The following is a 27,374-nucleotide window of genomic DNA, read 5'->3' as shown; positions in this document are numbered from 1 at the left end:
CAAGCTGAGCCATTATTGGTTGTTTTCTGAACCCCCCAGCAATCGGTCAAATTTTCAGTTGACATCAAGAGGTAAAATGGCCGCCCCGAGATGAAAAAAAAAAGGGTGGATTTTGCTGCATAATTCATATTCCACAAATGCAATATGAATCAAAAAACCATGTTTATACTAGTTGATTGTATAGAACATATTATTGTGAGGACTTTTTTTTTTTTTACTTGACTTCCCCTTTAATAAACTCAAGTTGTTTTTTGGGAAAGTGTTCATTTGGATGTTGTTATGGAACAGCACAAAATGGTAATAATCCTAAAAGCTATTTCTGTTTCTTCTTTTTTTTTTTTAAATGAATGCACCGGTAAATGTTTATTTCGATGTGCCCCCAGTTGCTCGAAGACAGCTGGGACGAGCTCCAGCTCACCCCGAACACTAATGGGGACAAATACTGTCAAAAATGGATAGATATACATTGCGTCTAGTTTTTTGGGGGCGAGGAAAAAAAAAAACAAATTGTGGAGAGAAACGCCGTTTATGATAATTCACATTATTTCGCTTTCTCCAACGTGAGGTGTCACACAGGATAAAGCTCTGGCATCATTTTGGAACGTCCTACGTTTCGACTCTTCACTTGTCACATTCACAAACGTGAGCTAAAATTAACTGAAGAGATATGCACAAGAAGCCACGAGGGCAGTTACTATTCTCATCCTTTTTCTGAGGTTTGATCAGCACGTCAAGAACACACAACTGGAAGACATATGATGCCCAGTGAATTACCGTTTGTTATAAGAACATTTCTTTGCACTTAAAAAATCGATATATTCTATTCTGATAATTATACCTTGCTATAAGCGTTTCTTTATTACCCGAATAAGCAAGGTTGACCTTGTTCCTGTCTCTCACTGTTATTGTAGTGTCACTTCCCCGAGACAAAGCAAGATGTCTCGGCTCTTCTTAGCATGCGCCAACCTGGCTTTAATCGAACGGTCTCCTTGACAGCAGGTTTTTATTAACCCTTTCAAGCACCAATAATGCTAACCTGTAACCTGATCACATGATAAGCTGTCTACCGAAGTAACCGCTGTCCCTGAAACGGTTAACTTGTAACTGTCATTTTCCAACGGTAGAATTAGAAACACATTTGGGGGAAAAGTAAAGCCATAAAGGAATACGTACAATTCAAGATCATGTTTTTTTTTTTTTTTGGTCCCTCACCTTTGGTCCACACGCAGTCTGGTGTCAGTGGGTGGCAAGAGCGGTTTTAGGGAGGCGTCCAGCTCATTCAGCTCAATGGCAAACTTGGTGAAACCGTAGTACTGCTCGTGATCTAGCGGCATGGCATCTGCATATACGGCACGAGCGTTACCCGCGTTCATATTCACGAAGCGTGCATTGAATGCTTCGGCATGAAATGAAACGGTCATACTTGCTCTCCAGATGCATGTGGCCGAGGGCGGCGCCCCGCGGTAAACGGCTTCGTGCCACTTTCCAAAGAGCCGATGGACCACATGCCCCTTCTGATCCGTGATGGTTCCTTCCACCTCGTTCACACTTGAGTTCCATCTCGCCTGTGACAAAGAAGAACATTCATCAAAGTGAAGGCCATAATTTGGAACAGTTGATCACACTCCATCATCCAGGACCTCATGATAATGTCTTCTTTTGGTCTTTACCATCACTTCTCCCGCCTGTCTGGAGTATTAAATGGGAGGTGAGGATGAATAAATCCCCCTTTTTCCTCGAATCACCTACCTCAAGGGGGACCTTTGAAATGAGAACAATTAACCTTCTCAGCTCAGCGGAAGCTTCCATACATCAAACGTCAAAAATGATCACGTGGGCTTCCGAGTTACATGCAGGTGAGGAACATCAACTGTGCGCAAAGGTCAATGAGTAATTAAAGCCCTTCGACAGAACGGAGTCATTCTAATTTATATCAAAGGCGTTTTAGGTTTGAGCACTCTAGATTTGGAAATGCCCCAAAAATAACATCTCACAAATGTCAACAAAAAACATGTTTGTATACGTGTTATATCTTAGGCACAAGTATGCAGTCTGTAGTGTTTACTGGCTAGTGGGAAAAAAAATAGAGTACTGTACTTTAGATAATCTGGCGCACACGCAATTAAAAGCACCGATTTACACTTACAGCAAATTATAATATTGGTTTGTTGAAATTGTATTTATTTATTCACTTGTCTGAACTGATTCAATGACATGTCAGTGGATGTTTGATTCTTTTGTCCAATCAGATTTCATCTTTCAGGCGCTGCCTTGTCCATTTAATCAGATTTCTGAATACGTCGTTCTGACAGATGTGATGTAAACAAACAATAGTAGCAATGGGAACGCTTCTTTCGAATCACCTTTCAAATTGGCCTCAAATTCAAGTCCACCCTCTCATTAGTTTAAATTTATTCTTTTAACTGTCTTTGTTTTTACATGCCTGATTTTTACTTGATGTACAGCGCCTACGTTGCAACTGCGGTTGTTTTTAAAGAGTTGTTTGTTGTCAAACTAACAGATGACACATCAGGATTGACAGTTGGGAGGATTACACAAAATGTGACTGACGACGCATGCAAGCAATCTGCGGCTCACTTTAACAAAAGTGATCTTGCAGTGGCAGGCGTCACTGTTGGAGTTTCTGATGGAGATCTCGCCGTAGTGCTCGATCCAGCGCTGTCCACTCAGGATGTTGTGAATGCACGACGTCACCTTGTTCCACTCATAGTGGTCTCCAAACCTGCGGCAATGAGAACAAATAAATAAATACTTGCTGTGTGACAATTAGGTTGCGTTTTTGGTGCGTCAAGCTCACCCAGGCAGAGTTAAGTGTGTGCTGCCTACAGGAACAATCTCCATTGACTTCCCCCAAAACTTGTTCTTACACCTTACGTCTGCAAAGGGAATATTTTACAATGAGAAATTCTGAAATTGAACTTCAAAAAAAAAAAAAAGTATGCTACTGAACGCACCTTGCCAGAAGATAAAATTTTTGGACTCTGCATGGCAAGCCGAGATTGGTGGATGATGGCTGACCTGTTGATGGGGTAAACAGCTTCGTCAAACACCGATTCAAATCCAACTTTAATGACTTGCTCGAGCTCATTTAAAAACAACAGGGTTGTCCTCAATTAATACTTGCCGATATGACCGTACCGATGGTGTAGTTGTACACTTGTCTAACTTGTGAGCGTGCAGCGTGGGATCAGTTACCACTCAGTGACAGTGTGGATGTGGGTGCGAACGGGTCCATCCATCCATCCATTTTACGAACCGCTTGATCCTCACTAGGGTCGCGGGGGGTGCTGGAGCCTGTCCCAGCCGTCTTCGGGCAGTAGGCGGGGGACACCCTGAATCAGTTGCCAGCCAATCGCAGGGCACACAGAGACGAACAACCATCCACGCCCACACTCACACCTAGGGACAATTTAGAGCGTCCAATCAACCTGCCATGCATGTTTTTGGAATGTGGGAGGAAACCGGAGCACCCGGAGAAAACCCACGCAGGCCCGGGGAGAACATGCAAACTCCACACAGGGAGACCGGAGCTGGAATCGAACCCGGTACCTCTGCACTGTGAAGCCGACGTGCTAACCACTGGACTACCGGGCCGCCGGTGCGAACGGGTGTTTGTCTATATGTACCCTGGCGACCGGGTCAGGGTGTTGTCTGCTTTCCCGCCCGAAGTCAGCTGGGATAGGCTGCAGCACCCCCCATGACCATATTCGGGTGAAGTGATGTTGAAAATGGATGGATGGGATGGATGGAATCATCATAAAATTGTAAATGATCTTAGACAACAGCGATTAGCATGTCTGCCTCACAGTGCAGACGTGCAGGGTTCGATTCCAGCTCCGGCCTCACTGTGTGGAGTTTACATGTTCTCCCCGTGCCTGTGTGGGTTTTCTCCGGGTACTCCAGTTTCCCCTCCACATTCCAAAAACATGCACGGCAGGCTGATTGAACACTCCAAATTGTCCCTAGGTGTGAGTGTGAGCACGGATGGTTCTTCGTCTCTGTGTACCCTGCGATTGGCTGGCAACCGGTTCAGGGTGTCCCCCGCCTACTGCCCGAAGAGAGCTGGGATAGGCTCTGATACGGATCAGAAAATGGATGGATGGATGGTTGGATGGATAACCATACCTGCTCTGCCATGAACTGGAAGCCTTTATCTGGCCGATCACATTCATAAGTTTCTCCCAGGACAGGATTGAAAGGCTTCCCACCAGTTCTGTAGTAGCTGGATGCGTAACCTGATACCACAAATGTAGCGATGAAGACCTAAACACACAAAACACAATTGCTAAAAGTCATGAGTGATTTTACACTGACGGTAAAAGGTGGCATGATTCTGCCTTCAGAAGTCTCAATTTTGTGGGATGATCTGTGTAAAAATGTCTTAAGTTTTGGTGTAAATCCTTCAAGGTAGAAGTGAGGAACAATTAAATCTTTTTATTGCTCAGGGCTACCCTTACAGTCGTGAATTGTTATTATCTTAGAAGCCACTGCGGAGTACACCAAAAATTATGAGTGCATTTTTTTGTCAACTTCCAATTCCATTGTATCTCCCTCATGACACAAAGTGGCATTTATTACACTTAGAACTGCAATCACTGATCCAGAATGTGCAGCGGTAGAAATCAACATTTATTTTTCCTTCCGTAGCATCTGTATTCATTCGTGAGTTATTTAAATTGTGTATTTTTGAAACATGATTAAAAGCTTTGAAAATAAAAATATGACAAAAATTACATTTTGACCTTATTTGAGACTTTTTTTTAAAATGAAAGTCAATTTTGAAATATAGTCGAATCTAAATACACAACTGCCAGAAAAGGGCAGACTGCATGAGTGAGTTATCTCTGGCCCACTTAACTCATTCACTCCCAAAGACGTTTTTAAACGTCTTTTCAGACTTGGTCTAAAATTGGCTGGTACTGAATGAGTTAAGTAGCCAAGGCATAAAAGCTCTCCTCTCACCATGCGTTCAAACGGATCATGCGTGCTGGCGGCCTGATCGAGCAGCTCGCTGTACTCCAGCTCCTCACAGAGCCTCTGCAGGGTGTTGAGCGGCTCGTTGAGATGCACCGGCATGGCCACTTTGGACAGGTCTTTGCCAATGTTGTTCCTGAGGATGTTCCACAGGCTGATGGCGCTGCTGTTGGGGCTGGGTGAAGATAGACGCGATCTACGTCGGCAGAGGACGGCGTTGCTCTCTCCAGAACCTGACCAAACCAAAAACATCATCTTTTTTTTTTCTTACAGCATGATTGGTGTGTTCAAGAATTTTCTCGCAATATGTTACCTGAATCTTGTCTGCTCTTTTCTGCCTCATTGTTAAAGTTGTCCATGGAATTGTTGTCACTAACGTCGCTGATGTACGAGTCATCTTCTGATACCTTAAAAAAAAAAAAGTCAACTATTAGCAGATGTGATGAGAGGAATTTGAAGCGCATCCGAGATGCAAGACAGGGCCGGTTTTCTTTCCACATGCTGTCACATTATTTGGAGATGATCTCCCATGGGAGCTACAATATAGCTGTATTTTTAGATAAAAGTAATTAACTTCCATTTTTACACCACCTCCGCTCTTGCTGCTCTCCGACCAGCCACACGACAATAAAGTAAAGGGGGGGATGATGTACAGTACAGTCAGAGCGCAGCCTTATTTCATGACAGTGAAATTTAAAAGGCTTCAAGAAGCCTCCAGCACGAAACGAGACGCCTGAGTTGAATTTCAAACGTGTCCCATGTGACAGACGACTGTCAAAAACAAGTTTCAAAAGATTGAAGGATTCTATTGAAGACTGGAGAATTTGATTGGAAGCGTAACTTCGTCAGGCAGCGCCACAGCCCGATGCAACTCGAGGCTGGATCCTATAGTTGAATACACAATGCAACTAGAACTCCGTCGATTAGACCTCTGTAAAATGAATTGCTCCTGTAAACGTACTAAAATCTAACGGTTCTTGTCATCAATGCATTTGTTTTTCGCAGCACGTTCTTAGATATGTAAATATGCTTAAAACTCATTCGCTCCCAAAGACGTATTTAGATGTCTTTTCAGACGCCACACATTTAATCCCAGCTCCTCATTTTATATTGACTGTACTTGAAAAGGGTCTGAAAATTTTCGGACCGCCATTTTTCAGACCTGTCTGAAAAGACATCTAAATACGTCTTTGAGAGTGAATGAGTTAAACGTTCAATTTCCTGTGGCAGATTAACAATTTGAGCCCTAATTTTTGTGATTTTGCTACAGTATTTGCTTGCTATCAAACGTGTCACAGTGTCTATCAATAAACCACTAGTCAAAACTAATCAATTACTAATACAATTCGAGTTAAGAGTGAATTTTGATGTGTTGAATCGATAGATTCTGGCAGGAGATGACATGAGAAAGTGTCAAAAGTCTGTCGGAAGTTGTGAATTGAGAAATATTTATCTTTTTAAAACACCATATGCCTGATCTTAATGGACACTTTTTCCATGGTATTTTGCAGCAATTTAAAGATAATCCTAACTTCAAGCACATATTACAGGATTCATATCAGGAACATTGAATCAACACTTTTGCAATTTATTATGCATATGATGACAATTTGAAGCCGCTGATGTCTGGAGGCCCAACACGATATTTTGTCCAGTCCTTACCAGTAAGCACAAAGGAGAACTGTTTGCCGTAAGCTCAGGAATACATGAAGACAAATTTTCAAACAGTCACTGATGTGTGAATGGGTTCATCGGACGGCGTTCTGAATGGAGATGGAGGTGGATGCCCCCACACGAAAAATGCAATGTCAGTCTGGTGATGGCAAGATGATGTGTTGGGCAGGAATACTGGGGAGTGAGTTCACAGGACCATTTGGGGTACTTCAAAGTGTCAAAATGACCTCTGCAAAATATGTGGAATTTCTAACTGACAATTTCCTGCTCTGGTATAAAAAGAAGAACCATTCCTTCCTGAGTGAAATAATTCTCATGTATGACATGCGCCATCCCCCTCTGGGAAAATTCAAAAAAAAAAAAAAAAAAAACCTGAAAATTTCGCTGCTATGGCTATTAGAAAAACAGTTGTCGAGTCGAATGACACCCTCATACACTCAAACGACTGTATGAGGGTGAACGACAGTAAAGCTCGACTGATCTTTTGGGGCAAATGCTGATTCTGAGATTTGGCAGAATAAAATTCTGATGGCGATTAATGTAAAAAGTATATCATGAATAAAGTAACAATAGACTATTTCTTCAACTGTACAACAGAGAGATGAATCAGCGAAAAACTATTTTTGAAAAAAGTCAGTTATCTTTGTGTTATGTAAAAAAATAAACATTGTCAAAAATGTAGTGTTTGTCTTTATTGTGTGAAAAAATAAAGGGCAAAAAATCATCAGATTTGTAACAATTTTTCTGGGGGGTGGGGGAATGTTTGTATGTCATTATCTTTGTCTTTGTTGCGATGCGCTAATATGGGTGGCTACGGGCCCGAGGTGACGGCGTACTGCCAAACAGCAATTTTTAAAGGCAATTCTTGCCTCCTCCAAAAATGATGCAGGCAGGCACGTTCCTTGGACAAAATGGAAGAAAGACTGTGAGAGTAATAGTTCACTTAACACAAGTTCTTACTTCCATTGCCACTTTCTTGCGTCATTTCAAGCTACATTAACCCCCCGCCCCCAAAAAAATCACTTTCAATCAAAATGTGAGAGTATAAATTGAAAGTGGCCAAATGTTTACACCAGTTCTACATTTATTGTTGTTATTGTGTATGAGGCATAAACCTTTGCATTTTCCCTCCATTTACCTCATTTTCAGAGGAACTGTTGGACAACAGAACCTCCTGCGCGTCAAAGAACTCCGACAGTGACTCAGCTCTGCTTTCATTTGACTCTTGATGCACCAAAGAACGGGATTCGGGTGCAGATTCCTCCTGTTTCTAGGAGACAACATCGAGACGGATAAATACAAAACCGAAAGAGGCTCTTTGCACCGTCAGGACTCAGGAGCGACTTGGGGGGTGGGGGCGGAGTCTTTGTCACCACATGGTATAATCACACTTTGATGAGAATGGCCCTATGGTGAGTGCACATAATGACTATCAGAACCTTGATGACACTAATGAACCGCTGAGATGATGAGGTGCATCGTCGCACTTGTATTTTTAATATCCGGCTGTACATCTGCTCACAGTGGAGTTTTGTGTACTTCTGTTTTGTTCTATGTATAAAAACAGCAGGGGAAAAAAAACTACCGCAATATTACTGAATCCCAACTTAATAGCTACTTTGCAGCAATTATGCAAAATCATTGCAATTCTCACTGGTTGTCATAATATAATTTATTAGAGAGCAACATTTTGTTACAGTCCCATTAGATAATCTCATAGGATGCACATGCTCCCATGTGTATTTAACAAATTTCCCGGGACACAATTAGCATGATCAGCTAACACTCCGTGGACAGTAAATCCGATTACCAGAGGAGCCAAAAGCCTCCACGTGCCAGCTCGTCGTGTGATCACACCAAACACACGGCCGCATGCAAATGATTCCCAATGCCGAGACCTACAGTGTGTTCCTCTTTTTATTCATTCATATTCATTTATTTATATATATGTTGTTGTTGTTGTTGTTGTTTTTTTTTAATGGCGTCAAGTCGTCATTAGTGAGGGGGCGAGTGGGAGAGCAACATGATGGCAGCATGCTAATGAGAATGAAAGAAATGGCAGCTTGTTGATGATGTGGGAGGCAAATAAGGAGGGAAGTAATCATCCGAATAATCATCATGCTGGCGGTGGGGGGGGGACGGGAGTCACTGCATTCCCACACACCCACCTGCACGGCGGGGGCAGTGAGATTGTGCAGTGTGGCTTCTACGATGTAAGATTCTGCGTGAATCCTGCAGAGGCGCTCTCGCAGCTCTGAGTTCTGGGCTAAAGCCTGAAAAATAATAACCAGTGTACACGTGATTTAAACACAGCCGCCCACAAATCGAGCTGTCATATTTGAGTTTTAATTAGCGGGAGTTGCCAAAGATTCTTCCCAGAAGTCTTATCCTTAGCCACAGATTGAACAATTTGGGGAAGTTAGACAAAAATTAGGGTTGTACATAAGACATTTTTACGTTGATGGGGTGAACTAGAATAAAGTGTATTTGCACATCTACAACAGTAGGTGGCAGTGGTGCTTTCATAATTTTTCTATGTTTTGACTCAGACTTCGTTGTAAATTGATCTGTAGTTCTTTTTGGTTTTCTTTAACATTCATACGTATACAATGTTATGCCGAGGTACACTTACAACAATTTTGTAGACAAATGATCCTATTTATAGCCGCAGCGGTGAGTTGGGGGAGGGCACTAAATACTTTATTCTATCTAGTGGGGTTCAACAGAAAATAATGGCGAAGCACTGCTCTAAAGCTTGATAGTGAGGCATGTGCATGGCATCTATTGCCATGTGTTTTTGAATATCAGAATCAATCCATCCTTCCTTCCTTCCATCCTACAATTTTGTAGAGGCTATTATCCCGTTCTGTGTCATGGGGCAGGGGAGCTCTATCCCCTAGATTGGTTGAACAACAACAGCAAAAAGCAACGACTATTTTCTATTGAAAATGGGGGTGGGGGGTCTGTTTTGACCAGAGCTTCTTTAATTTAATTTCAAAGTAGTGGATCCAGAAAAGCACTGGGCCCATACTATAGGCATAAAGGCAGCAGAAGCGGCACGGCATGATATCATGGTTAGCATATCTGCCTCACACTCGAGAGGTTCTGGCTTCGATGGGATTTCAGTCCCAGATTTGAAACGCACCCGAGTTCACCTAATCGGTCCGAAAATGATTCATTTACTACAAGTAACGTATCTTTGTTCCTCTATCTTGGCCAGCGACGTGTAGCAACAGAAAAAAAACATGGCAATTGGCCTGTGTACACTTTTTGTGATATTTTTTATGAAAGCAAACAGTGAATTTGAAGTTCACACTTTGAGTCATGTTGCCATTCATTGAATGACTTAATTGTTCCGTCATCCTCTATGAAGAAGGACGTAGCAACTGGCAAACAGATGAACAAACACAAGGCGGTCTGCCATTTATGATCTTCTAATGTCGGTCGTAATATTTGGTGTTTCCCTTCATTTTGCAGTGAATAATAAAGCATTGTTGATGACAAAATTGATGCAAAAGCAGAAGGTCATAATCCACGAATTGCTGCGCGGAGCGCCATTGCGAGTTAAATTCATTACGGCGCACGCAGCATGACAATAATTTTGAATGTGCTAAATGTTATCGTTGGAGAATCCAAGGAAGCCCACACTGTACAATGGAAAATATGAGTGGTCCATTATTGCCATGCTGTGTGGTCACGCAGTTAGACTGAGTCATTAGGAGCTAACAGACAGCAGGCTATTATTGTCATGTGTTGCCGTCAAAAGCTCAGAGGTTCCACTGTATGACGATCAATGTTAACTTTAGAAAGAGAGGGGAAAAATAAGCCTGAGTGGGAATCACTGGCCACTGAGGTCTCAGCCAGGTTGGCGAGAGGCCCTCCGCTGACAAGCCCTCAAGGAGACTCGAGTGGAGTGTCTGTGAGTGTGTGGCAACGGAGCCCACGTACTGTTGTCAGCGCGTTCTTCAAGCCGACCACTTGCGGGGAGGTTGGAGGACAGCAGTCTTGGTCCACGCATTGTTTTAATCGCTCCCTCTCTGACGTGAGGGAACTCAGGGCTGACTTCATGGTGGTGTGCACTGAAGAGAGGATTAAACAAGCTGCGATTGCAATTTGGAAGGCTTTTCACAACAACAAAGACTTAGCATGAGTGCTACTCTGGCAGTAGAATGATAGGACCCGATGGGGGCACTTTTCTAATTACTAACAAATTTCCTGCAAGAGCGAACTGAAACTTTTCACTTAGTAGCAGCTCGGGAAAACATTTGATGATTGATTTGACAGGCAGAAAAAAGCTGAAAAGACGTTACAAAAACATGCCCACTCTATTAGATTTGGGCCACAATTTTTCATCACTGCTGCTGGGGTGTCACATCAGACCATGCGCTCCCTAACTAGATCCATCCCTCCATTCATCCAGCCATTTTCTGATCCGCTTTATCCTCACAAGGGTCGCGGCGCATGCTGAAGCCTATCCCAGCTGTCTTCGGCCAGTTGTGGGGTACACCCTGGACTGGTTGACAGGATTAGTTTTGTTTTACACCGTCAAAAACAAATATATGTTCAAAGACATTTTATAAACTGAAAAGTATTTCAACCCTCCCCCAAAATTGAAAGCGTGAATCATTTCGAAAATACCGTACGCATACCTGTCAACTCATACGGTTTAGCCATAGTTCATACGGATTTTGTGGTGAATCTTACGTATATGGCCGTATCGCACAAATCATACGGATTCGGAAAATTTCCGTCCCCCCCTAACAGGTAGTTCCGTTTGCTTTTGCCCAGAATGGTGCTAGTCTACTCGAATGCTTTCATTTCCGGTAGCTTTCCAGTAAATCAGATTTACTGGAAAGTTACCGGACATTGTATTATGGAGATCTACAATAAATATCATTGAAAATTTCGTGGTTTTTTTTCTGCCGTTATTTTGACATATAAAATGCTTTGGGATGTTATAAGGATTTTTTGCTCTTTATAAGGATTTTTTTGGTAGTTTATACAGGTTGGCGCTCCGAAAAGTTGACAGGTATGCGTACGGATGGCAGCACCTGTGTACATGCATGTGCCTTGAAGTGATTGGTTATGTGGTGGGTGAGTGCCCGGATGAGAGTTGTGGTAGACAGCAGGTTCTATGTGACTGTGCACAATGTGTTTTGCTGTTCAAGAAACAGCTGAAAAGTACATCGGCAAACTGTGGCTCTTCTTTCCCCTATGAAAGGGCATCCCAATGAACATAAACCCCATAAAAATACATCCATCCATTTTCTGATCCACTTTATCATCACAAGGGCATGCTGGAGCCTATCCCATCCGTCTTCGGGCAGTAACTCTGAACGGGTTGCCAGCCAATCGCAGGGCACACAGAGACGAAGAACCATCTGCGCTCACACTCACAAATTAGGACAATTTAGAGTGTTCTATCAGCCTGCCATGCATGTTTTTGGAATGGGAGGCAACCGGAGTACCCGGCGAAGAGCCACGCAGGCACGGGGAGAACATGCAAGCTCCACACAGGGAGGCCGGACCCAGGATCGAACCCACGACCTCTGCACTGTGAGGTCGACGCGCTAACCACTCCACCACCCGCCCCATAAAAAAATGATTGCTTTAAATAAACATGACATTACGAGAATGTGAACACAACCAATGTAAAAATGGCTTGCACAGTGTGATTTAAAAAAAAAAATCCAGGTGTTAATTTAAAAAAACCCCTGCAGTTGTGTCACTTACGGTTAGTGGCGACACGGCAGAAGTCCTCCTGCAGCTTGGCCACATCAAAAGGAGAATCCAGAGACTCCGGGTCAGCTTTGTCATTGGCGAGCGCGGCAGTGGAGAGGTTGGGGTTGGAGGAATGGAGGCGGACAGAACCAGCGATGCAGCTGGGAACCTGCAGCAGAACAAAAGAAACCGCGGTTTAGCCAACAGAGACATTCAAAAGTGGAGCTTTTGACAACCTACCTGCAGAGTTGTTTTGATGTCTTTGTTGTAGTTCTTTGTGCGCCATTTTCTTTGAAGCCTCTTTTCCTTCTTAGGGCTGTCAAATGTTGATGTCTGGCGATCATAACACAGCGGATGGATATTACCCTTTCAAAAAAAAAAAAGCGCTGTCATCGTAGACAATTGAAATAAAATAGATTTGTTAAAGTTCTATATATAGCAGCAGAGTAAAGCAAACTCAGAGACAAAAAAAAATAGCAGAAAATTGTGGAATTTTGTGATGCTGGTGCTTTCAAGAGACAGAGGAACAAATATGTGAAACCACCTGAAGAGCTTGGATAGAGGGTGCAGAATAGGTGCGATGGAGGACCTCCATACTCTGAAGAAGGTGGCTCAACTCGAGGAGGTACGCTTCACAAACTGACATGTCTAAAGCGAGGAGGATAAATAAATAACAAAACACTTTTGTTGACATGAGCACTTTTGACTTTGGCAGTAGACCATCAGGAGAGTCTTCAACAGTCGTCATTCTTTTTATAAACTGAAGCTGTTCAGTGTGTGTATTCATGGACTTGTTAAAAAAATGTATGTTTAACTGTAGTTGATTTGTGGTTTAAACAACTTGGAGTGGGCCGCCCAGGGGTCCAGTGGTTAGCACGTCGACCTCACAGTGTAGAGGTACCGGGTTCAATTCCAGCTCCGGCCTCCCTGTGTGGAGTTTGCATGTTCTCCCCGGGCCTGCGTGGGTTTTCTCCGGGTACTCCGGTTACCTCCCACATTCCAAAAACATGCATGGCAGGCTGATTGAACACTCTAAATTGACCCTAGGTGTGAGTGGGAGCGCGGATGGTTGTTCGTCTGTGTGTGCCCTGCGATTGGCTGGCAACCGGTTCAGGGTGTCCCCCCCGCCTGCTGCCCGAGGTCGGCTGGGATAGGCTCCAGCACTCTCTGCGACCCTTGTGAGGATTAGGCGGATCAGAAAATGGATGGATGAACAACTTGTAGTTAGGCCCTCAGGGCAGAAAAATCTCTTTTTGTCTTTTACAGGGCTTTTACGACTGCATCGTACTTAATCTTATTTTCATTTCGACAATAGTCGCTTCATATTGGAATTCAAATACGAGCTTATAAGATATTGTGTATTATTTAAAAAATGTCATGTTCTCGCAAAAGCCTCATCGGGCAATAAAACAGATTCAAATTCAGCCGTTGAGAAAATACAATACTGTACAGTACTCTCAAGCAATCCTGTGATTACTCCTGAAGGCAACAGAGGCCGCTGTTGCTGCAAAAGCGTACATTCAAATTCAATGTATGCCCATTCGGGTGAAAATAACTCTGGGCAAGAGGCAGGGTACAAACTGGACTGGTTGCCAGTCATTCGCGGGGACATTGACAGTTATGGACAATTTAAAGGCTTCTAATTTGGTGGGAGGGATTTCAAAATGGGTGCTATGAGAGAAAAACGAAATCTACTCGGGTATAGTTTCACTGCTGTCCTATAGAATGTATTGCGAAGTGCATTTGACCCTCAAACAATGAAGATACGATATGACTGAAGTATTTTTCGTGATGGAGCTTGCCGATGAGCAGCTGTGCGCGCGTTCACCTTTGGAGCACTTGTCCATGTCATCAGATGACTGCAGCCAGGCTGTTACCTTGGCTTGGCTACTGTAGCTGAAAGGGAACGCCCCCGCTGAGTGCACCGTGGACTGCCTGCGTATAGGCCCACACTGCACAAACAAAAGGTCATCCCCAATAACAACAATATTTATTACCTCTTCGCAAATATTAGAGCTGAACTTAAGCAAGGAAAAATAAGCCTCGATATGAGCGGTGACGGTTCATTCGGGCAGCTATACCTTTCTAAGAGGGGTGCAATCAGGAGATGTGGGGGAGGGGTAGTGGGGGAAGTGGAAGGACTTCTCGTTGGGACACACGGCAATCTCATTTTGCCGATAGAGTCGGTGGTGACGTAGCTTGGACACCCATTCATCAAACAGCTCCTGTGACTTGATCTGCACGGCGCACAAGACACAAGGACAAGGCGAGGTGACGGGCGCAAACAATGTCTTGTTCACACACAAACACAACACAAGGTCACCCCGCGCTCATTTAAGAATATATATGTTTAGCTGCGAGGGAAATTATTGGAGCGGTTCATGTTTTTACCTCATTTCCGATACATCGGCCTGTTGACTAGCCTAGCGGTTTACCTTCAGGTGATAGATGTTCTCCTCGGCATCAAGATCGATGCACTTGGCTTTCTTCTTAATGGCCATCACGGAGAGCCCCACATCAATGCAGCCGTGAAGCTTCCCCTTCTCAATCTGCAAGGCAACACATTATGCTCTGAACACGGTGCATCATAAATTTCAACATCTACAATAATGTAATTGCCTGTTGCTGGTCTAGTAGGCAACACGGGAAGAGCACGAGCTGTAAAAGGCAAGGCCACGTCATTTGGAGCCGGTAGGCAACTCACATCAGCATTGCACTTGCCATACTTCAGGATGCCCTTGTCCAGGGAAAAGTATCTCTATAGGGAGAAAACAAATGACATAAGGTAAGTATAGATGCAGCTTCATGCGTTGCTATTGTCATATGTGGCTATCATGAACTCTCTTTGTAAAAGCGACGAGCGCTCTTGCTCTTCCTGCACATGTGACTGTTGAAAGTACGAAAAAGTCAATACTAAACATATTCAGCCCGACAAATCAGCAGGCCATCAGCTAATGCATCGCACAGGAAGCCTTGCATGTGGAGCAGCGACATGTCGCACGCCACTCCGCAACGGGGGGAAACGTACAGTAGTGCTTCCCAATCTTTATTGAGTCAAGGCGCGAACAGTGACCTGGACAAGTTCATTTTTGCAAATTCGACCAGCCTGACGACAGATATGGCCAAGAAAATTGCCTTGCCAACGCAGAGGGGAAACCACACTAAAGAGGGGGCGGGGGGGGGGCGTATTCAGACGTGAGACAGTGTACCTTATGCCAGCCCTTCAAGGGCCATTTTCTCTTCTTGAGCACATAGCTTTCCTGTTTCTGCGGCTCCAGGACATTGCTGAAGCCTCCGCGTAGACCCTCCACAATCTCCCAGCTGTCCTGCAGGTTAGATAAACGCCCAACATCACATTATGTCCTTGTCGAAGCTTGATTGGTTTGTCGGTTGACTTTTTTTTTTTTGGTCTAAATAACTGCTCCAGTGTCCAGAGTTCACACTAAAGGTCACCAGAAGGAGAGGGTGTGATTTGTAGGGGCAGGTCTGCCTCAAAGAAACCCTCAGAACAAATGATTTACAGTACTAAGAGAAGAGGCGTGACTCCTTCTTGCCATCTGAGGGTTTGTCACATCCCCAGTGACACTGTCACACAGTGAGTCATTGGACATACGGTCTTGTCCGACAGTCTGGACTCGTGTTGTGAAGGTCGAAACACACTCAGAAGGCGTCAGCAGTGACGTACATGACGAGACAATATGCCATGTTGCACATATCATTTTTAGCAGCATTGCTGAAGGATCACAGACACGTACGGGTTAGGTCACGACGGCTCTCCGGGTAATGGCTTGGTTTGTATGACGAGCCAAAAAAACCTTGCATTATAGCACCAGCCTCGCCGGTTGCGTGACCTGTAACAAGTGCTAACATTTATTTACAAATGGATAAGCTTTTGTGGTTGATGAAAAACTAATGATACACTGCTTGGAACAACAACAACAACCGGGGGGCCAACAGTTTCGGTAATTTGTCAAGGCATGAGAGAGTGATTGGATTTGATAGCAATGTTCAATTGCATTCATGGAAAAGGGCAATACAAAACAAGACTCGAGAGAGTGGAGACCTTTGCCAAGCTTGAAATTGTGTTCTGCAATGCAAATGATTCTTTGTGCCAAGGCAAAGAAACATTTTATTTGTATTCGTTATGTTTATATAAGTGAAAGGGTGCACATTGAGAAAGACATCTCCAAATGATCCTGGAACGTTCCGGAGTTTGGGCTTATTTTGAGTAATTTGGTGTATTTTGTTCAAAGTGGCTGATATTGAAGCCTCTATCCCACTCAGCAGCAAACAGTGGTGACTGCTGGCGTAGGGAGCAAAATGCATGTCAGGGTTTTTGTTTGAGGTCCCATATGTTCACCAGACATTCGGGATAAGAGTTTAGTGGGGGGTTTTCAGCTCGCAATGGAATTTTGAACATGTTCCAAATTTCAAAAGTACAGGCAAACGTCTGGTGACCGTTAGGCGAGCATTTACCCCCTTGAACGGATCGTCACTGACAACATTCGCTGTCCTGGAAAACACTCGCAATTGTCAGCCGCTCAGTGGAATAGGGGGCTTTGGAACTGGTTTTCAGATTTCATAAACAAACTGGCAGTGACAAGCACACAAATGTGAAGGGATGCAAATGTTTACAACCGTAAGTGAACACCACAACCAGTGGCGGTTTTGGGTATGTGCATTACGTGTGGCCGCATAGGGGAGCATTGATTCTCTTGGCAAATGCCCCAAAGTAAATCACAAAAATGCTGTGAATCGGTTTCTAAGTACATGACATGTCCTTCGTCAACATTTGCATGTGGGAGTTGCGTCCCCTTGTGGAGTGGCGCATCTGTCGAATGCAAATGCAGGTTTACGCTTCTGGCAAACACATTGGGGAAATGGTCAGAGCCATCAGGTGCACAATTTTGAAAGAAAAGCAGAGGAAGAGAAATAAGTAAATGATGCCGCTATGACGACCGCTTTAATCTTATGACAATAGTATGTGCTTTTTATTTATGGGGAAGAGGGTTCCGGTTTGAAGTTCTCGATAACCTCTAATGGTGACGTTAATTAGCAAAGTGTTTCATGAAACCTTGTAATGTCTCTTTTATTAGCCTCTTGCCCATTCATCCAACCATCTATCCATTTTCAAAGCCATTTATCCTCACAAGGGTTGCGGGCATGCTGGAGCCTATCCTAGCTGTCTTGGGGCAGTAGGAGTAGTAGTAGTAGTAGTAGTAGTACAGGAGCACCCTGTACTGGTTGCCAGCCAATCAAAGAGCACATATTTCAAATTTCTCCGTTGTTGGACAAATAAAGGTTTTCTTATCTTATATAGACGAACAACCATTCGCTCTGACAAATGCACCTTAGGGAAAATTTTGAGTGTTCCATTAACCTGCCATGGAAACCGGAGTACCCGGAGAAAACCCACACAGGCACGAGGAGAACATGCTAACTCCACACACGAAGGCCGGAATCAAACCTTCCACCTCTTGCGCTGACAGGTGGACATGCTCACCAGTCGACCACCGTGCCGCCCCTTGCTAATTCATTTCTGAGAAATTAATAATTTATAATAAAGTGGCCTCAGCATTATAAGCTTTGACCACATAATTGTGGAGCAGATATTATACAAGAACAGCAACGTATACAATTTAGCATCAAGGAAGGCCAGATGGCAGAAAGCCTTATCTCTTAAATTTACAATCTAATCTTAAAAATAAAATTAGGTTCTGTTATTTTTTTTTTGTGCGATGCAAGATTTGTGTTTTTGTGTGTGTGTGTGTGTGTGTGTGTGTGTGTGTGTGTGTGTGCACGCGCGTGCACATTTTTTTTTTCAATAATTCTAATTATTCTTTGCTGTTGCTGTATTTGTACATTGCAACATATCTGTTTTGAATTCCGTATCCATTTCCAAGAACATAAACAGTTTGTTTTTTTCTCTTTAGTCTGCGTGTGTTCGTGGAGAGGGGCCATACACGCAGGCTAGGACCACCACTGACATTAAGTACCTGTCGGCGTGTTTTACCTGTCGGCTGTCATGTTTGGATGAGGAGCTGCTGTTGCTGCGGGACAAGGAGATCTTCTGCGACATGACTGACGTATGCTCCTCTGAGCCCATCTCAGATCACACTATGGCCGGGGTGCCAGCAACATTCCTCTCGTCTGGTGAGAACAAAAAAGCGGACACAAGATCATGAGAGGGAGTGAGGGATAGAAAAAGATGGCTTTAATAGTCCATCCATGAACCGTGTTATCCTCACGAGGGTCACGGGCGTGCTGGAGCCTATCCAGGGTGTCTTCGGGCAGGAGGCGGGGGACACCCTGAACTGGTTGCCAGCCAATCGCAGGGCATTCATAGACGAACAACCATCCGCGCTCACACTCGCACCTCGGGACAATGTAGAGTGTTCAATCAGCCTGCCGTGCATGTTTTTGGAATGTGGGAGGAATGTGGTCCATTAACCTGCCAGGCATAGAGAAGCATACAGAGCCACCATTCTGCCTGGCCAAGCACCTGAGACAGGGCAGCTTAATGGAAGGAATTTTAAAAAATCTATTTACTGAACAAACTCATTGCTTAATATCTCTTTTGGGTAAAATACTTATTGTAAGAACAGAACTGGAAAATTGCCACATGTCACATCAACGGAGACAAGTAATATCATCACTTCACCAGAGTGTAAAAATAATTGGTCCTTTTTGGGACATTCAGTCAACTGCCACACTCGACGCAGACTCATTAACAGAATGCGTCCGCATGGCTCACCATGTCAAAACATGAAACCGCATTCTGTTTATGCATCCAGTGGCTGTTTGTTATTCTAAGAGCAGTGATGAGCATTAATTGGTTGCGTTGTCCAAACCCATTTGGTTTGGAGAACGTTTGCTGGCAAGATAGATACTGTATGCGTGTGTGATAGCATACCTCGACAGACTTCTGGCCCTGAGCTGATTTTTCGGTTTCAGAATCTGGCTCAAGGGTGCATCAACAGAACTACTTAAGATGGCTTCAAACCGGGCTCCCCAGAGTGCTTGGTGACAATCCCATCCACTTGTCCATATATTGCACTAGCTGAATTTTTAATTCCAAACACAAGTCTGAATACAAGACAATGTATACAATATGTATTTATTTATAGAGCGCTTTCGCAAGAGTAACAAAGCACTTTACAGAACATTTAACGTAAAACAATGGTTATGTCACCTTTATGCGCATTAGGGTATAAAGTAAGCTATAGGCTGCTATTACCTGAACATATTAAAGATTGTGAACAGTTGAGAATATAGCAATGGAAAACTTTTTTTTTTTGTACCCTGGTACATATATTTTGTTCACAAAACATTACCTGCTGTAAAGGTGATCTGGTGAAATCCCAAATATTGTGTTCACACTTCTATTTGTGTGTCAGGGAATACCGTATATTCCACACTATAAGGTGCACTGAAAAGCATTCGATTTTCTCAAAAGCTGACAGCGTGCCTTTTAATTCGATGCGCCTTATATATGATCAACGTTCTGATTTCTTGGACATGGTATTTTAAATGTTCTGTAAAGCGCTTTGTTACAGCTGCAGCGGTTGTAAAAGCTCTATATAAATAAAGCTGTCCTTAATTGTATTGTATTCCCTTTAGCATAGCTCCATCTAGTGGATGCATAACGCAACCGCAATTGTAGCTTTTATTCTATGCGCCTTAAAATGTGGTGCGCCCTATATATAAAAACTGTTTTAAATTGGGCCATTTATTGAAGGTGCGCTTTGTACTCCGAAGCGCCTTATAGTGCGGATAATACCGTACTACCCTACTACTGTATTGTGTCCAGGGTGGCATTCTGTTTCCAATGGGCGCACGGACGGCTATGTGTTGACAACCACTTTGAAGCAGGAGTGAGGATAATCACGTTACCTGCTCTGCATTTGCAAGCTTTGTGCTGTCTAATGGCCTCGGCTTCTCGTGTCGAACAGACAAAAGCGTGGTCATCTGACACCTCTTCCTTCACCTCCTCCCTTTGCTTGGACCCCATTTACAGCGTCCGAATGGAGCCATCAGCCACATGGTGAGTGACTTTGCTTCGCTACAAATCTATCTACGGTATATGTTCATCGCAGCACCGCCTCCACTTCGATGATTTATTCATCCACCTTCAACTGATCAGGCCGGTGATGCAGAGTCAGTTTGTCACACCGTCACCTATCGGGGCTCCTTTTTATCTCATACAAGATGGCCACATTTCATGCCGTCAAAAAAACTCCCTCAGCCTTGTGGATTTGACCTACAAGTTGGGACGAGACAGAAACCAAGCACTCATCCATTGTGTCCGAAGAAAAAATAGATTTTTGGGCCCTCTCGCAAAAATGCTCCACTGCAGTGCCATTAACCTATTTATGATCCTATTTTTCAAATCTTGGCACACCTTTACCGTTGTGTGAGTTTTAATGTCTAACGCTAGTCGCACATTCATCTGCAAGAAAAAAGGTTAATATAAAAAAAATATATGCATCTACGATTTGTCGTACAAAGGTGCTTCGTTCGGTTAGGCCTCATAAACACAGTGCGTGACAGCAGGCAACCTCTCTCAGTTTACGGCTTAATAGAGACCTTTCAGCAAGTCTTGCTGAGCAAATGATCTCAGTTGAGATGGCCTAATGTCTGCACTAACTAGATTGACAAAAGCTGGAAGCCCTCTATTACAATCTGCACTTCATGATGCAGATGTTTCTCGTTCCTTCCAGAGTCTCCAGAGTCTGCCAAAGGAAATGCTGACATCCCTGCCAGGCTTTTAGACATCATTAGGATGTGAGTCGCAAGATGTAATCTCTTGGTTGAAGCCTGAAAGTGTAGTAATGGTGTCATGTTTTGTAATATTAATCATAATACAGTATTCAAGCACTCACTGTACTGTAATTGTTTTTCTTTGAAGGGAGAAAAAAAGAGAAGCGCAATTTATTCTCAATGAAGTTAATTTTTTCATAAAACCATACATCCTGTTTTAACTCGCAAGCAATATTTAAATGGGAGCTGTGTGAGAGAAATAAATATAATCCTAAAATCTCAGAAATCAGGGTAATCAGATGCGCAATGTGGTTTAAAACAAAATCAACGGTTGTCCCTTTTTTTTGTAAAAATGAGGGTGTAAGTAAATAGCTTAGGCTTTCGAACTCGAGGGTCACGGTTTGAAATGCAAATGAAATGCAAAATGGCGACTAGTTGCTCGAGAGATGCTAGTCTGCTTACCGACTACTTTTAACAGTCTCTTAGCTCAAGAGGCGCAGCACCAATATCTCCCCTGTAGGAATGTGTGTGAATGGATTCCTACAACGGTTCAAACGGACTGTACCACACTGGTGTCATATTCATAAATGATTATGAATAAAATCTGGTAACATCAACTACACACATCTGTCTGCCTGCGGCTTTGACCAACTTTCGCAAAATTGTGCTACACCACCTGCGCCGCGAGTTAGACCTGCTTTTACCAAGTCTAATATTTAGTCTACTTTTGTAACCAAATTTGCAGATGCGCTCGGGGTGTGGCGCATCTACCTACTGCGGAAAGACGTTGAACTGGACCGTTGCTTTGGCACGAAAATCATGATGCGCCTTTTTTAGACTAAGCGCAAGCTACTTTCTGTTACCAAATTTTTATTGTAGTGGGCGTAAGAACGTCCAAGAGGTATAACGCGGCCTCTTTTTTCACCGAGCACACGGATGCCAGTCTATACCAAAATAGGTCCTATTATCTCTGCATGCACAGGCGGGTCATAAGTCTAAAAAACAAAGCTCCTGCTATTGTTGTTAAGTTTCTTTGTTGTGCTGATGACCATACATCCATCTGGATTAGCCCCAGTAACAAGCCTTTGCTTAATTGAATTAGAGTTTTAACATGCAAGACGCGCCTAAGGCCAGCTTGTCTTGAGCAGAAAGGTGATTCTTGCTGCTGCTGTCTTTAAGAACATTCTTGCACTGACAGCTACCAGAGTAAATATGCTTGATTCTGTCTCAAAAACATTAGAAATTATCATTTCATATCATGTGATTTTTTTTTTTCATCTTTTGGAGCACTCTTAGCAGTGTGACTACTCAATGCCGGCAGTGTTCTCCCACATTTTAAATTTCAAATTTTAATAGTAAACTTTAGAGGGTGAGGACCTTCTCAGCAAAGCCAGAGAAAACTGAAGAGGTCAACACAGGAAGCTAAGAAGAGAGAGAGAGAGAGAGAGAGAGCAACAGCATACAAGAGGGTTAAGACAATTTCAGTGGTGTCATCATGTTTGTCTTTTTTCATGACACAACATATTTCACTTCCTCTTTTACCCATTCTTGTCTTAACATTTTCCCCCCTCCATTAAGTATGATGAAAGTGCGCAAGAAAGTGGACTCTGCAAATGTACCTTTCCCTGTTGTATGTATTGTTCTCTTTTTAATAAAACAGGTGGATAAAATGGCTGGATTCACACAGCAGTGTTCGTGTGACCCAATTAAATTATTTTGCCCTTAATAGGCATAATTTGTACATGTCCTGTGACAGCATCAATGGAAAAACACATGGAATCAGATATCCTCAGACCAGAATCGGGCCTATCCCAAATGTTGGTACAAATCCAATACGTACCAATGTGCCAATATGAGTGTAGCAATAATAACAAAAATAATAACAGATTGGATGTACAAATTTATTTACTTCATTGAAATACAGACTGGTGACATACCGTATCATTACAACCAGGTCTGCACAAACAGCAGAAATAAAAACATTGAAAAACATTTTAAGCAATACAAATGGATGGACATGTCCATATGATTTTGGAAAATCTGAATCCTTTGTGAACGAGTGTTAATATTTTCTGTGCGCGTGTTATTGTTGACTTCGGGGCTGTGACTGCCTGAAGTTTACACTTGTGAAGTTATTTACGTGAAATCCGGGTGTCTGTGCATGCAGGTTGTTTCATGTGCTCTATGTACATAAAAAAAAAGACAAATCTGATGTATTACTTGAAATTTCCATGGAAATAGACAGTCATAACAATTACATCAAAAATTGATCAGAATGGACTTAAATGTGTAAATCCAGCTTTCAGGTGACCATAGTTGCTCCATTTCACATTCTTATGAATCCTGTCTCAAAAGGAAACGCAAAGAGGTCCACTGGTTGGCTGCAATGTAGGAAGTCTGGAAATGACTCTGCTATGACAAAATGGACGTCGGTCCCGAAAACATCGGTAAAATGCGCCGAAAAAAGGTTCTCTGTAAAGAGCAATTCATCGGCACTTCTCTTCCACCATTAACAACATGAAGGACAACCCGACTTCACCAGCAGGACTACCGCTCAAGAAATGATGAATGAAGCTGAGCAACACACACGTGAAAACCCTGCAGAGTTGAGCAAACACGCACTGTGCCTTGTACCCTGTATACCGCATTCACCTACATTAATTTATGCAAGCGGGTAAAAGTTTGCTGGATGTTCCATTTTTGCTTATTATTCAGTTCTTAGACGCTTGTACTCCGCATCATAGCAACATCCGCGACTATATCACATGTTTCGTATGTCAAAAGATTGCGTCTGCATTTCTAGTACCTGTACCTTCTCAGAACAAGTGACACAGATGGTAACACCTGCGCAGATCTGCTTAAGGCTTGACAGGTAAAGGCTGCCAAACTCAGAAGGAGACGGTCCAAATAACGCACTTGAGCTGCTTAAAATGTGATCATGACGTCAACCACTCCCTTCTACTCCATGTGCTTCATTCATACAATCAAAAGACAGAAGTACAAACCACTCAAATTTTCACAAACACGTTCACCCCAAGGCATCCTGCTAATCAACCACATCCTCAACAATACACACACACACACACACACACACTAGTGGCCCCTGTCTCCACAGTATATTTGGTGTGTGAGCAACTGTGAGGGACTCACAGCTCAACATCAGATTATTAGGACTCTGAGGTGGGTCAGAACATTTTAACACTGACAGAAGAGCACTAAAGAACATAAATGTGCTGATTTCGTAAGAAGTGCTCACTCCACACACACACACACAAAAAAAAAAATACAGCACAATCCGGCTGTTGCTTTCGGGAAGCAAGGTTACAATTCTCAACTGCTTCACGAATGGGGCTAGCAATTAACCTCTTTTGTCACTTTGATATTGACCGAGACAAAAGACGACACTGAACAGGTTCCTGTTGCCGAATGAGATACTGTATAGTAAAAGGCGTAAAAAATATTGACAGCTCTCAATATGATCCAGTACTGGAAACTTTACCAACACATCACAATAATAGACATGTCTGTTAAATGAATACCTCAAAAACAGACCAGTGTCATATTTGTAAAAGGCACATTTTCCTCTATTGGATGTCAAAGAGAGGATTGTGGAAATAGACCAAATGTGTCCATCAGGGCTTGTCAGACCGAGCTCATACTCAGGTTTGAGTGGGGAAAAATGCTCTCGGAGGAAATTGTTCAGTTTGTGCAGCGGGCTCAGTTAAGTGTGATCGCTGTCATCTGATCCTGGTCCTTATTGTTTGGTGAGGTTGGACCATGTCCACTTGCAAGTTAAGTGGAGTGAAAAATGTCACCTAGCAGTCCAGTCCAAACGGTTTTGGTAGGATCTTTCCATTCAAGGATAACAACGTCATGTGCACACCATGCATCTTTTTTTTTTTAACTTTAAAACTCAGAGAACCAAACGTCTGATTTGTAAACAGCTGAGCGGTATTGAGAAAATGTCATTAGCTTGAGATATATTTGCAGAGAAACACACACAGACATTTGGAGGCATTTCATTGATTTCACAAATTCTGACAGCTGCATCGACAAATCGTTCCTCTTTTATTAACGTGGATTCCTGAATAAATCATGAATATTTCTTTAATAGTTTGCTAAAGACAGGGCTGTGAATACACAGGAGAAGCCTGAAACACTAAGTACAAGCTCGATGTTGGAATAACATGTGATATGCGATATGGGATTTCAATATTAGCATGCTAACTCAGTAGCATAACTAATCTCTTTTTCGCAGTAATGCCATATGGATTGGTGTTGAGTAGTCGGTAACAAGTTCAAAACATATATATACTGTATATTAATCAATTATTGTTATAAAATAATGAGTAGGTTATATGTGAGTGTAAATTGTCAGGTTCACTGTATTCTCTTAAATTCAGCTGCCTGGGTTAAGTCAAACGCCAAAGCTAACTTTCAAAAGTGCTATTGCTATAAGATGTTCCTAATATTATGGTTACAGTCTACACGAATTGATTACACAAATTAAAAGGCCAGGCCAGAAACCTCTTAATATGTTAAATAAACGTGATTCATTGGCAGCGGTCACAGTAGTTGAAAAGCAAAACTGGCTAAAAGGGAGCAGTATTCAAGCGCTTCAGAGCTGCCACTGAAATACACTGTGAACGCTTTGAATAATTCAGGTACAAAAGCTCTGATATTCTGTGAAAACCGTTAGCATGTGTGATTGTTTTTACGTGAAAAAGATCTGAAAGTGCAGCCTGTGTTAAAAATTCATGTCAAGTTTCTGTTGGAGAGTGTGTTTGGGCTTCCTTCTGCCTCTGATGCCTGGAGGAGGTTACAGACTGGCACAGCAAGCTGCTATTAAAAAAAAAAAAGTCAGCATGTCACTATAATAAGCGGACTAAGAAACAAATGTAATTCTAAAACCTTTAATCATCGTGACTCATCTGCAATAATCAGCGTGACTAAAATGCACTGAATGCTCACTGCTGCGTCCTCTTTTCCCCATCACTATACAAATGTCACTCCACTCATCTTTACAATTGCATCTTATAAAACCACATCGACCTATTTACTCATACAGCGTAGTGAACTATTCATGTGGGGAAAGAGGGAACACCTGAGTTTGCCTAAAATCCCAACAGATTATTTCTGATGGTTTGTTTTATCCACTTCCTAAACTGTTCCATCTTTTCCTTCCTTGTACCTATAATATGGACCGAATGCGACCCGAGTCATAAAATACATAGTTTACAACACAGGACGAAAAGTGACAGTTTGAAAAGCCGTCACATGAGTGAGTATGAGTATGTGTGCAACAACCTGAAGAAGGTGACATCTAATGAGGTCTTCTCTGGATGCGATGTTTAACAGCTCTCAAGGAGGTGAGTCACATGCACCTGGCCTGACGCGCATTTGCTGATGTCACCCTGGGCAGTTAGGAACTCTCCCTAAAGATGACGATAATATTTTCCAGGTTCGGGCTGTAAACAAAGAGCAAATAAAATAGCTACTTCAAATTAGAGCCACGGACAACAACAAACAGTGAAATGTGCTGGTCGCTTTAGTTTTTTGTTTTTTTGGGGTGTGGTGTGGGGGTAGGGGGATTAGCTTTACAAAAACCGAGACCATGAACATTAGAGCTCGTCACCCCCCAAATCCCCGTTCTTGGGTGTGTTCAGAAAAACCCTCCGAGGTGCATTGCTTCACTCAGAACATTCGGAGACTCCCAACATTATTCAAATGTGCTATTCGGTTATTATGAGAACCCCAAAAGACAGAATACCGGAGCGCATTGAGTCAGACAATACAAGGAAAGTAAACAGGTGAAGCACTAGCAGTTCATTATAGACTGCGTTCATAAATTCGGCACCAGCACGAGGAGAACATAATGTCTGATAAATAACTATGTAAAACTTTTTCTTTAGAGTTTAAAATGACTTACTTTAACAAGAATCCCACGCGACATTGTAGCTAAAGGTACAATTCTGGTGAGTTCATGCAGCTTTTGACGCTATAAATCCTTGTTGGAGAAATGTATGCCGGTTGCCTTGACTATCGTTCTTCTTCTGTGTGTGTGTGTGTGTGATGGGGGGGTTCATAGTGGCTTAATAGCAGCGTTAAAAAAAGGAGTCAACCCTCTCCTTGGCAGAAATTCGCCTATTGTGGGGCTCGGAGAACACATAATTCGTGAAAAGTGAGGAGACGCTATGCTGTAAATAGGTTCTTTATACAGGAAT

At 42.9% G+C, this 27,374-nt stretch overlaps 1 protein-coding gene across 2 annotated transcripts in view; it reads right to left on the bottom strand.

Annotated features, from left to right (window-relative positions):
* osbpl3b (oxysterol binding protein-like 3b) overlaps nucleotides 1–27,374 on the bottom strand; it is a 31,757-nt gene that overhangs the window by 1,471 nt on the left and 2,912 nt on the right. The window contains exons 2-22 of one of the 2 annotated variants that reach the window (XM_086114014.1): nucleotides 26,458–26,618; nucleotides 18,404–18,540; nucleotides 15,600–15,716; nucleotides 15,095–15,148; nucleotides 14,826–14,939; nucleotides 14,472–14,627; nucleotides 14,219–14,342; nucleotides 12,935–13,038; nucleotides 12,631–12,756; nucleotides 12,403–12,559; nucleotides 10,618–10,748; nucleotides 8,838–8,942; nucleotides 7,808–7,939; nucleotides 5,309–5,402; nucleotides 4,984–5,228; nucleotides 4,147–4,284; nucleotides 2,976–3,039; nucleotides 2,819–2,897; nucleotides 2,599–2,743; nucleotides 1,424–1,565; nucleotides 1,213–1,339 (exon numbers count right to left, since the gene is read on the bottom strand). In XM_086114014.1, coding sequence (XP_085970140.1) covers nucleotides 1,213–1,339; nucleotides 1,424–1,565; nucleotides 2,599–2,743; nucleotides 2,819–2,897; nucleotides 2,976–3,039; nucleotides 4,147–4,284; nucleotides 4,984–5,228; nucleotides 5,309–5,402; nucleotides 7,808–7,939; nucleotides 8,838–8,942; nucleotides 10,618–10,748; nucleotides 12,403–12,559; nucleotides 12,631–12,756; nucleotides 12,935–13,038; nucleotides 14,219–14,342; nucleotides 14,472–14,627; nucleotides 14,826–14,939; nucleotides 15,095–15,148; nucleotides 15,600–15,716; nucleotides 18,404–18,496 — 2,447 coding nt within the window. In that variant the 5' untranslated portion in view covers nucleotides 18,497–18,540; nucleotides 26,458–26,618. The remainder of the gene's footprint in view (nucleotides 1–1,212; nucleotides 1,340–1,423; nucleotides 1,566–2,598; nucleotides 2,744–2,818; nucleotides 2,898–2,975; nucleotides 3,040–4,146; nucleotides 4,285–4,983; nucleotides 5,229–5,308; nucleotides 5,403–7,807; nucleotides 7,940–8,837; nucleotides 8,943–10,617; nucleotides 10,749–12,402; nucleotides 12,560–12,630; nucleotides 12,757–12,934; nucleotides 13,039–14,218; nucleotides 14,343–14,471; nucleotides 14,628–14,825; nucleotides 14,940–15,094; nucleotides 15,149–15,599; nucleotides 15,717–18,403; nucleotides 18,541–26,457; nucleotides 26,619–27,374) is intronic. The other variant, XM_086114015.1, reaches the window with a different exon arrangement.

Source organism: Hippocampus guttulatus, chromosome 6 (assembly GCF_054856545.1).
Source record: "Hippocampus guttulatus isolate MCC_2025c chromosome 6, RoL_Hgut_1.0, whole genome shotgun sequence".
NCBI classification, from domain to species: domain Eukaryota; kingdom Metazoa; phylum Chordata; class Actinopteri; order Syngnathiformes; family Syngnathidae; genus Hippocampus; species Hippocampus guttulatus.
This window is presented reverse-complemented; position numbering and strand designations above follow the sequence as displayed.